Genomic DNA, 12,373 nt, shown 5'->3' with positions numbered 1-12,373 from the left:
TAGCCAGAGCAAACATTGATCACACTTGTCAGCGTGATTCTTCTAGCTCAGTTCTCGGCATTTGTTTTATTGTCACTGAATATAAGTAAGCCCAGGTCATCCCGTATCCTGTCTTTTATGGGACACCGTAATTGGATGAACACTATTTACTGTGCCTGAACAGCCCTAAAAGCACTTTAATCTGAGTGAAATACACTGGAAAGAACAAGGTATAATCACTATTTTACAGCAGACCCAACATTTTAAAAGTCTTCAAATACAATGAGGATCTTCTGAAATTTGTATGTATGTGTGTATGTATATGTATATATGAGATGGACAATAACGAGAGATTAAAAGTAATCAAATAAAATAAAATATAGCCTGTGCTTTTGAGGCAAAGTCAAAAATGCACCCTTTGATTTAGAATGGAAGTCCCCCACAGAGAGCAACCATCAAAATGTTTCCTGTTCTTTAATCATATGTATATCTAAAAAATGGTAGTGCTTATTGTTATTGACAACTATATCAACAAACCATTTACAGAATTCTGAAATAAAAATATAGGCAAAAGCATAGTCTATATCATCCTTGCATACTGTGACTTTTTACATTCAGGTGTCTTTGTGATGGTGCAATCAGAAGAACGACACTTACAGTAACATGCTGAAACACTTCACTGCTCATGGAAAAACATATTCTTTAATAAATAAAATCAGCAGGAATTTAATCATTAATCTCCATAAACTGGAGAGCGCAGTTAATCTAAAACACTGTGCCTCAGATTTAATATTCAAATGGATTTATAGTGGGTTCTTATTTTATATTGGCAAGTGAAGTATAGCCAATAGCTTACAAAAACTTCCACTCCAAACAATTAATTATAAAAAAAAATAAAGCTTTAATGACAGTTCATTTTATTGGAACTTTTATTTATGACAACTTATCAATACTAATAAACAAACATTTTAAATGACCATAAAAGCTTACAAAAAATAAAAAGCACAAAATAATGTCATCTTCTTAAAAGAGCTGTTTTTTATGTATGACAAATAATTCACATTTGAAACAAGATTTGAATTCTCCAATATCTACCTTTTGGGAGACTTGTGAAACATATAGTTTAGAAATGTCCTTTTTTTGTCTACTGGGCATATTTACTGTGCTCATTGCGATGTTTTATTTGCCGATATTACATTGCCAATGGTAATTACAATGTCTATAACTTTGATGAAGAAACCAGATGTTTCCTTTTCCATTCAAACTTATATAGGTTTGGCAATAAATAAAAAACAAAACAATGAAAAGTGTTGTCAATGACTGTTTAATCCAAATGAATGTAAAACGAGCTTTATGGTAATTCTGGGGAAAATGGCTTCTTTTCAATCTTTGCTCTCAGATCTTTCTGTTGTTTGACAGCCATAATGTGACCTTATAGTTATGATCATTGGTATACTTTTGAGGAAAAAAAACACAAACCATCATTAAGAAAATTAGGGACAAATTCACTCCACTTTTGGCCTACCCACATCTACTTTTGAGACCTACAGTGTAAAAACAATACCTTGGTCTAATTGCAATCACAAAGCCTTGCTGTACAACAAAGGTAATATTTGAATGTTTTGAAGACTTCATTCTGTGCATTAATTAACAAATTAATAATTAAAGTTAATAATCTAATTAGCTCAAAACCACTTTTTAAAACTTTGCTCAATTTTTCATGTTGTTCCATACAGTCCAATGTATACACATGCCAATTTACAGAATGAGGTCTTGTCTGTGTTTCTGTTTTACAGTACTATTACAAGACTCCTACAATGCGTGAGTGAATGGTTAAAGGAACAGTACATTCTGAAACATTGATAAAATCGTATCAAATTTTGGCTTGATACATTACTTCTTTTTGCCACAATTTTTGAAGGTTTGTCATTTTTTCATACTGAAAGGAGAATCCCCCATGGCAGAAAGACACTGGTTAAAGTATGCTAATTTGGTGTCCACCCAGTCACCTTGCTCCTCATTACATGACAGTCATTCTTTTGGCACTTCTTCATGGATGTTACAAGGATGGTTGGTCAGCTGAATTTACAGTGAACTTTGGAGATGAGACTCAGACTTGTGCAACCCATGTGGGGTGTTTTATTTACAAAAGTGGCACCAACTATTATACAAACATTTATATTTATATAAAAAAGAATCAGTACATCAATTATACACATTCAATTACACCCACCTACTGAGTGCCAGCCACCACTGAGAGCAAATTACCTGGTCATATACAGGCTACACATTATCCGGACTATACCATTTCCATACAATATTCAGTTATCTCAAAAGAAATGACAGTATATATTTTTACACATAGAAATCATTATACATATATTATCAGTTGCTACTTTATATCTAATGATCACATATCTAATTGGGTATGAGAAAATATCACGAATGCACTTTAGGGTCTCCCCCCGCCTGAAATAGCCAATTCTTACTCTCCAGCGCTTCCAATATAATTGCACAGAATCGTGACGTTAGGATTACGTCATTCCTGTTTGAACATGGAACGAACGGAACAAACAACGGTTAGTAGCTGACATTGCATTTAATGAACATGGTATGCTAAAATAAATCTATTTAACGTGTGAAATCAGATGTGTATGTTTAAGTGATCTGCAATATAGTATTGTGGTTAACAGATACAGAAGCGAATGTGTTTCGAGTTGACAAACCTGTAAACATAAAAGGTGCGCACTACATTTATGAAAGCGGCGTACTCGCGCCAAACAACCGTAAGCAAATTCAGGAACGGAGATTTCGCTCTGTTACAATGGGTTTCTTGCGTTTTTAGCTGTTCTTCTTGAAGCTTTTTGCGGCAGATGACACAGATGATACCAAAATAATGTTCTTACAGTATTTTCAAACCCAGACCATCATCTGCCCACACATAATTACAATGGAGAATCTGTTTGTATGAGAGAATTTAGTTTTGTCATGCAGTGTCCATCTTAAATTACTGACGAAAAGTTCAAAATACCCTCAAACAGTCATTACCATTTTGCATAATCAATTCAACAACACTAAGGCTAACAATAACTACTTTAGCCCTCCATACATGGACACAAATCTATACTTTAGTCATCAACAACATGCATCACTGTCTTTGGTTTCTGGATAACTCTCAAAACTGATAATACTCTGAACTGAATAAGAGCCCAAAAAAACTTCCCACCTTGTAATATAACAGTCATATCACAGTAATTTACAACTAAGCTCATTAAAGGGTTAAAATCAGTTCTTAAAGTTGCCAACACATGGTTCCATGGAGATACCGTATATCACATGAGATGTAGTCTGTTTTATCAGGCTCATAACCTTGTAGTTTCATGCATCTGGCCAAGATGTCAGGTAAGTTCAGTTTTTTAAATACAGGAACAGTTCCCATATGAATGAGCTATACTCAGCAGTTAAAAAGCAAAGATGGGAAAGAGAGGTTTCATGAATGCCATAAGGGTGGAATTACAATTACATTATCAGTTACTGAACAATAGTTGTCCCAGTTGCTTTTCTAGAGTGCCTACCCTGTTCATACTTCAAGCATGCCTCTCACTGACAAAAGTGAATTTTGTGGTAAACAGGTAATTTTGGTTACATTCTAACAATGTGTATTGAAAGCAGTTGTATCACAGTGATATATTTTTCATGTGGACTAATCTTTTTCCACATTCTGAGTGTGGTAGTTAGAGGAAAACCATTCATCTTTGAAAACCATCAAAATAACAGAAGGAACTCTTGCTAAAATGTATGTCAACTGAGAGGATTGAACAGCCTCTACAACTATATCTGGCAGTACTTTCTGGCAATTAGAAAAATAGCACTATATAAAGTAGATGTTTTTTTAACGGCAAGGTTTCAGTGAAAAATCAGTTTCCATATCAAAAGATAGTGATGCATAAAATAGCAAACACCAAGAGGAAAGACTGCTTGTTTGTAGGTTTCAAAGGTCCACTTAGCTATTGAATTACATTTCATAAAAAGCAGACTACTAACTGAAGGTGAAGAGTCTTCAACTACAGTTTATGAAATATTCACAAAGTTGTTTGAAAATTATTTAAAATAAGTTGTGGAATGATATATTCAACTGCAAATTAGAAATTTTTGATACAATGAAAAAATCCAATTTTTCACTTCATGCAGTGTCTATGTCTATATAATACTTCTGTCTAGAGAACAATCTTACATTATATTCTAAATGTAATGCAGATTATCTATACTGAATTATCTTGAAATAATTTTAAAGTATTTTTAAATTGTTCTTTCAGGTGTACAAACGGGTTATTTTTTATATATGCCACATAAAAACATGAAAAAAACGCCAAATTCATTATCTTCTGTACACACATTATTAATTTAACAAATTTCTACAAACACTTCGCTTGTGTTTTGAAAATGTCAAAAAAACAACAACATGGCATCAAAAACCAAAACGTTTGGCTTCTGTTAGCAAAAAGTTGCTAACAGAAGCCAAATAACAGCTTTCACTACATGTATTTTTTCTTTAAAAACCAATAGGCGAAGTACCCCATGCCTCCTAGCGATCCCATTAGAAACGACGCTCCGAAGAATGACGGCGGCTTTTTCTTCACCATCTGGAAGGCGTTCGGGAGAACGGCAGACAGGAGCGTGGTGTGCACATCGCCCAGGACCTTGCGAAAGGCGTAGCGTTTCTGCACGCGCTCAAAAAACGACCGCAGGTTGGGTCTGCTCCCGTCCTCCCAGTACTTCTTCGAAAGTCCTAAAAATTTGAGGCGGTGCAAAGTCGCTCCCAGACAAATGTCGGCCAGAGAGAAATCGGGTCCGCAAAGCCAGAGCTCACACTTTTGTCCTGGAGCACAGAAAAAAATTGACATTTCTCTTAAAATATCGCACCCCTAATCTGTTAAAATCACACTCCCACACTCAGACATGATAAATGCTTGGAATGAGGGATTAATGAGATTAAATGGATTTTGTACACCTGTAGACACGACCAGAAACCAACCTTGATATTCAAGTTTCCGCTTCTCTAGTTCAGCTTCCACTTGATCCAACACCATATGCAATTCACCAAGAATATTATTCAGGTAGTTAACGTCATCGTGGTCCAGAATCTTAGCCTGAAATAATGATTTAAAAAAGATACAAACATCCTGTAAAGGAGGAACATTTACATGACAAACTCCAACGTCAATTTCACAATCCATTCCTGGTGTCTGTAAAATTGAAACCACAAAAGCCTTCAATTTGTGTTAATTTAGTATTTTGTATTAATTGGGATTAATTGAATATTGGGAGCTGGGAATGCAACATTTGCTAAATATCCTTGATCCCAGAGAAACAGCCTCTAGGCTGTAAAACGAAATACTTTTTGCCATGTAATGAAATGTAGTGGTCATTGTCTCATTGTCATAGTACCCATTTTTGTGTATGGCATTATAGCATGTATAGCACATGAATGCAGTGGTGGCACCCTGGACATTGTAAAATGTGAAATTCTAAGAAAATAGTTGGGGGGCTTTACAGATTTGTGACAATGCTATAGCCACGGATCCTTGCCTCTGTGGCAGTATCTCTGTTTTGTACAGTACCACAGCAGGGAAACAGGTCACGTCTCACCATGAGCTTCTTATGTTTGGACAGATAGGGCTCCAGCTCTGCCATCTGGGACTCTTCCTGGTCCAGCTTCAATAGCTCAGATGCAGCATGGGCCAGGTGTCCTGCAGGGGGAGGGACCACTTCACTGAAAGATTCAGCCTAACCCAACCCTACCAAACCTAACCTAACCCTACCAAACCTAACCATAACCTAACGTAACGAAACCTAACCTAACCCTAACAGTACCTAACCCAACCTTGTCTAAGCTAACCTAACCTTCTTCAGTTAGCAATAAACTCGTCATCTGAATTTCCATTGCTAAATACAACATGTGGCGACTGTTTTTCACAAGCACCTTTCCATGTCTCCACTTCAGGTTTTTTTGCAGATGCAGCTCCTTTGTAAGTCGTGTGATTACTGTAGGCCATTATCCTGAGCAGGACACTACTGTCTGACTGATGGCAAGTTGAAATCAATGGTATGAATTATGCAAGTGCTTTTGGAACAGCGCTGCTGTAGAACAGTCTGGAAGGTCAGATATGTCAACGACTTAGCTGGTTAATCTTTTCAAGTCAAGTCAAGTCAAAGTTCTACTTGACTTGACTGGACTTGAAAAGGCCGATACTCACAGCACATATTTTTGGTGTATATCCACCTATGTACAAACGTGCCATGAACTCTTTTTTTTCAATTTTTTGTTCCATGCTGGTACCAAGCTTAATTGATCATTCCAGTTACAGTACATGCAGAATAATGCATCTGAAATCAAAATCACACGCACTGCGTGCTCTAGGCCGGGGGGCTGTGTAGCTCCGAACTGCCTTCACTTACGGCGTATTTCAGCCGTGGCGTACTTTGGGATCATGGAGTCGGCGGTGAGCTCGGGGTGCAGGATGCAGCCGTGGGTGTAGGCGTCCATGGGCAGCCCGTCCAGCAGCTCCCGGTACTGCTGCACACGGGCGTGGAGGGGCGTCGCGGCGTCGGGGATCAGCTGGGCCACCATCTCTGAGAACCACGGGCATCACACACACACATACACGCATACGAAGCATGTACACGTGCGATGCTGGAGTATTCATTTACCAACAGCTGTAAATTTAGTATTTAGCTGCACTGAAAGAGTAGTTGAATGTGAAGTCATCCAAGACAGTTCTCTTGTGTAGCGTCAGTTAATTGGGCAATTGAACGTCAAAAATGTCTTGTCTTATAAGCGGTCCATGTTTGATCTACACTGTTTTTCCCCCGAAGGCCAGTTTTGTTCATTGTAGTGATGTAACTCTGGTCTTCTCAGTTTCTTTCTGCAAGAGGCTTTGTAAGGGCTTACATAGATAGAAGGAGCAGTTTATTGTTTTAACAAGAAATTTCCATCATCATTTTTACTAAATTATAAGAAATTGTAATATACTGCTTACAAATGAATGTTTTAATCTGTATTTCCTGCTTGCAGAAATAGTAGATTCTCTAATATGGAATACAATCAGTCCTATTTTACACTGTTTATGGACCTATGAATTTGTTTGGAAATTGAATTACTGCTGTCCAAATTACTGCTATTGAAAAAAGATAACACTATATATATTTCGGCTTTAGATTTGAGGTAAATGGATAAATAAATGCAGCATGCAGGCATCAAGCAAACAGAAGTTTAATTGCAAACAAACCCAGGCATCACAAAAGGAGATTAGCTCAGTAGATTCAAATAAATTTCACAGGAAACAAACAAGGGTGCTATAACAAAAACAACATTACAAAACATGCCACAACAGAAAAAAAGTTCACAAATGAATGACAAAACAAACATTTGGTTATCCTGACACTAGGTAGCTACCTCCCACAAAGTTTGTTTCCAAGTACTCGATGATGCGGTTGTAGTCGCTGACGATGGTGTCCCCGTGGATGAACACGGGCACCTCCTCTCCCAGGTTGAGCCTCATGAACCAGGGGTCGTTCTGTTCGCTGAGCGGGAGGCTAACGTCCCTCTCCTCGCACGGCAGGCCCTTCTCACTGATCACCAGCCGCACCTGCCGCCAGAAACCAAAAGCGTCACCGCAGGCACGCCACTCCCGCAACATGCTCCCAGGGTAGTTTCACGGGAAAAACGCAATTCGGAGAAAGACCATATGAGCCCAGGAACAAAGTCTGCTCACCACGATTACCGACCTAATTTCTGGAAATCAAATTATTAATGAAACCACTGACTTTTCCCAATACTAACTCTGCATACACTGGCTACACCTCATACAGGAATAGTTATATATATATATATATATATATATATATATATATATAAAACAACCTGCTGTAACAATTGCCTATGACACAAGGATGCAATAAGCCCTAACAATGGTGTGGTTAAGCACACTTGTGATTTCCACTCCAGTTAATCCTGTCTACATTAGGGCACGGGTAGGCAACCCTGGTCCTTGAGCACCAGAGATAGTCCTCAAGCTTTTGGCTTCTTCCAAACCTGTAACTACATTCTGCAGCTGGATTCATTTTAATTCATCTGGTTTGTTGAATCCAGATGACTACGTGCTGGAGGCACACAGTGTTTCCCCATTCAGAAAACTCCGGCTCAGGCTTTTAACCATCCAGCAAAGTCTTGCTATCAAACTCGGATGGAATAAAAACCAGAAACATCGCTGCGAGTCCAGGACCATGGCTTCGGTGCCCTGCGTTAAAGCATTAGTGTCAGACACAAATCCTGGAGGGCCACAGCAGTCTCATTTCAATCAGCTGCCATCTTAGGCCAGAAAACGAGGTTTATGAACTCCAGCCAAACAATGATTCAGACAAATCACCAGATCTGAAGCATGCCAAAACCAGCATGCACTGCAGCCCCCCTACACCAGAGTCTGATGTAACCCCCCCCCCCCCCCCCCCAAACAAAACTTTTGTCAGAACTTATAAAAATCGGGGCTTATAAGCCACTAGGGCAGTTTTTAAAGTTGAGTATTAAATTCGCAGGATTAAGCATTGGTTACATCGGTCGACTGCGACCGCAAATCCACCAAAGGGCAGAAAGATCTCCTGACTCATCCTGCCAGTTGTAAGCAAGATTTAATTGATTAACAACGTTCCTCTTAACAACGCCAATCAACCGCAGGCTAATAGTTATCATCAGGCACCTCTATAATCACCACTTTCTCGAGTAGTATGCATGCACTTCATCCGCAGTCCTTTTTGTGGTAAGTGCGGGCAGTATCGGCTACAGCCTTGCAAATTATGTCAGATGCAAATGTGAGTTTTGTTTATTAAAGCTAACAAAACGGACTCGAAATATCCTATTACGTAATTAGTTGATTTTGCAATAAATGTGGTGAATACAAAACATTTGGAACGTGTTCTAGTCACTTTACGACAACGTGAAATTTGTTAAATGGTCATCAGAAAAAGGAAAAGTTGACCATAATCGACGAGTAACTTGAATTGTACCCGCTTTTCGTCCAATAATTTATAGGTCGATTAGGGAGACAACTTCGTGCTTAATATGACGAAAAGTTGACAATACAAGTAATATAGCCTGCGGTCGCGTTTCCTTGCTCTCCAGTCTATACGCAAACTTTTAAAGATATCAAAATATGTAGCCTATTATTTTGTAAACCTATCACGTGTATATCTATTGTTACATAGATAATCTAAATCTAACGGTTCTACAAGTTATGCGACGAAATAAAGATTCCAAACCAGAAAATCATGTTTTGTTGCTATTTTCCGCTCTTCCGTTACCTAATTGTAAATAACACATTTCAAGAAAATATATTGCAGTCATTTGTGCGTCTAAAAGAAATGAAAAGGGATGAACTGGACGCAACACCTTGCCTTTGGTGAATACTTGAAATGTCATTTCAATACAGCACGCATCGATCACGAACCTTTAAGTAGCCAAGGATCTCAAGAAAATATAACAACGCTTTACTGCAAAATTCTGAAATGTCTAGTAACAACCGAGAACGAAATTCTAGCGAGCATAAACAGGCTGCTGAAATACCACATGCAAATACGAAATAAACAGCATGAGGAAAAACGCGTTCAATAATTAATGGTCGTCACTCTGAAAGCTGAAATGTCAGAAGCACAACCGATTTCTGAGCGAGCCTTACCTTCTGCGAGGTGAAAGACTGCGTCCAGTGATACAGAACCAGCCTGTCTTTTGAAAAGGGTCTTGGCTCTACTACTGCTTCTAGACTCCCATTTTCCTCAGCCAATTTGGAGCCTTCATCCATCGCAGATATGGGCCACCAGCTGTAGTTGATGGGGTTAACGTTGTTGGAAGACGCCATGACAGAGGCTGTGTGTGTGTGTGTGTGTGTGTGTGTGTGTGTGTGCGTGCGCGCGCGTTGGAGAGAGAGATTTCAGCACCACGAACAGAGCGTCATCGATGTTGTTGTCAAAGCACTTTCATCTCAAGCGCCATAGCAAATATACAATTCCACTCTATATTACATCATAACGACTGAACATGCGCTGTGAGCATTTCATTTTTAATAACTCGTGACGATGTCATTGTAGATCACGAATCTACAAGCCATTGCAAAACAATATATGTCAGTGATGCCGAATGCTTATCAATGCGAGTAATAGGAACTGAGTTCCGTAGAGGTGAATAGCATGCTCGAATAGAGGGCTGAAGCATGGAGGACCATATATTTAAAATTTAAAAAATGTAATATTTAAAAATAAATTAATAAATGACTCAATAAAACGAATAAATAAATACATTCTGTATTTCTTCGTCATTATCATAAGGACAAGGAAATAAATACGGAAGTATATACAGAAATAAATGAATCAAGAAATAAATAAATGCGGAAATATATATATAGCCCAATACAGAAATTAATGATAAAGAAAATAAATAAGAAAATAAAAAAGGAATAATTAAGGAAATAACTAGGCAAATAAATAAATGCAGAAATATCCAATTACGTCAGATTTTATCTATTATTTATTCCAGTGTACATTCATTTTACATTTTTCTAGCATTTATTTATTCAATCATTCATTTATTCAGTCATTCATTTTTTTATTTTTCAGTTTGGCATTTTTGGAACTCCATACTGAAGGCCCTGGAAACAGATAAATAGTGTTGAAGTGTTAACCACAACATTAATACAAAATTGCGATTATGCCAGTAGAGGGCACAACAGAATACGATCTGAATTTGTAAGCTTAGTCCTGGACAGAGTATCCCCACCCTACCTCTTCCTTCTCTCTCTCTCTCTCTCTCTCTCTCTCTCTACACACACACACACACATATATATATATATATATATATATATATAGAGAGAGAGAGAGAGAGAGAGAATAGTCCAGAAGTATTTGGACAGTGCCACATTTGTTGTTTTGCCTCTGTGCTCCAGCCCATTGAATTAGTCATAAAACCATTCGTATGAGGTTAAAGTCCAAACTATCAGCTTTAAGGGTGCTTTGATCCATATCCCGTGATTAATGTAGGAATTACGGCCCGATTTATACATACTAGTCCCCCCACTTTTATGGGACCCAATGTAATTGGGCAAATTAACGCAATCTCAAATAAAGTCATCATATTTGGTACTTGATTGCAAATCCTTTTCATTTGATGACTGTCTGAAGTCTGCGAACCATAGACATAACCAGACACTGGGTATCTTCCCTGCTGATGCTATGCCAGGCCTGTTCTGCAGCCATATTCATTTCCTGGTTGTTTCTGGGGCATTTTGCCTTCAGTGTTGTCTTCAGCAAATGAAACGCATGTTCAGTTGGATTCAGGTCAGGTGATTGACTTGGCCAGTCAAGAAGATTCCGCTTTTTGGCCATGAAAAACTCTTTGGTCGGTTTAGTAGGGTGCTTAGGGTCATTGTCCCGCTGCAAGGTGAAGTGAACTCTAACCTGACCATTCTGTTCATAAGGCGTACCAGTGGTTGCATCTTGTGGTGAACGCTCTGAGGTTTTATTGGTGGTCTGCTCCTTATTCTAGTCTTTGACATCTATGCCTACATCCTGGAGAGTAGTCTCGATCAGTTCAACAGTTGAAAATAGGTTTTTCCTCACAACTGAAAGTATTGTTTTGTCAGCCACTACAGATGTCTTTCGTGGTCTACCAGGTTGTTTGCTATTGCTGAGCCCACCAGTGAGTTCTTGCTTATTGTCAATGTGTCAAACTGTTTCTTTTGGCACACCCAATGTTTTGGCTGTGTCTCTCATTGATTTTTTCAGTTTTTTTCACCACAGAATTGTCTGTTTTACTGGCATTGACACAGTGCAAGAGCTGCATTTCCTTCATGGTTCACCTGAAATGTATGTAAATACCTGCAAATTAAAGCTGACAGTCTAGTTTAACCTCATCAATTTTTTTTCCCACATTTTAAATCCAAGATGCACAAAGTGAAAACAACAAAAATGTGTCATTGTCCAAATACTTATGGACAACATAGGTTATACATACATATATGTAAAAAAAAAATATTTTTTATTTGAGGGCTAAAAGTCGTCCTGGAACGCCCTAATAAGTAGCCTAATACAACTCTTAATTTCTGATCCATATTCATTTTATGGAAACAAAAAAAATGACATTTGTAAAACCGCAGGCCGTATGAACATAACCACCCATCTTTGTTTGAAAAGGTCTTCAGGTGAAATGATCACATGACGGACGTTTTAACACAACAGTCAAGTGTGTTCTACAATTTAATTTAAATTAATAAATCTTAATTAGTCAACTGTGTGTCACAAAGAGATTATATATACTGAAAGTGTCTGATTCTCTCCCAGTCTATCCTT

At 38.1% G+C, this 12,373-nt stretch overlaps 1 protein-coding gene across 1 annotated transcript; it reads right to left on the bottom strand.

The window, feature by feature from the left end:
* Nucleotides 1-2,094: 2,094 nt before the first annotated feature.
* LOC118211471 (ganglioside-induced differentiation-associated protein 1-like 1) lies at nucleotides 2,095-10,058 on the bottom strand. The gene is made up of 6 exons (XM_035388705.1): nucleotides 9,711-10,058; nucleotides 7,436-7,628; nucleotides 6,439-6,612; nucleotides 5,629-5,729; nucleotides 5,015-5,129; nucleotides 2,095-4,858 (listed from the first exon to the last, which is right to left on the bottom strand). Exons 1-6 carry the CDS (start codon nucleotides 9,888-9,890, stop codon nucleotides 4,515-4,517), a joined length of 1,107 nt encoding a protein of 368 aa, XP_035244596.1. The 5' UTR covers nucleotides 9,891-10,058; the 3' UTR covers nucleotides 2,095-4,514.
* Between the last annotated feature and the right edge of the window lie 2,315 nt (nucleotides 10,059-12,373).

This window comes from Anguilla anguilla, chromosome 13 (assembly GCF_013347855.1).
Source record: "Anguilla anguilla isolate fAngAng1 chromosome 13, fAngAng1.pri, whole genome shotgun sequence".
Lineage (NCBI taxonomy): Eukaryota > Metazoa > Chordata > Actinopteri > Anguilliformes > Anguillidae > Anguilla > Anguilla anguilla.
This window is presented reverse-complemented; position numbering and strand designations above follow the sequence as displayed.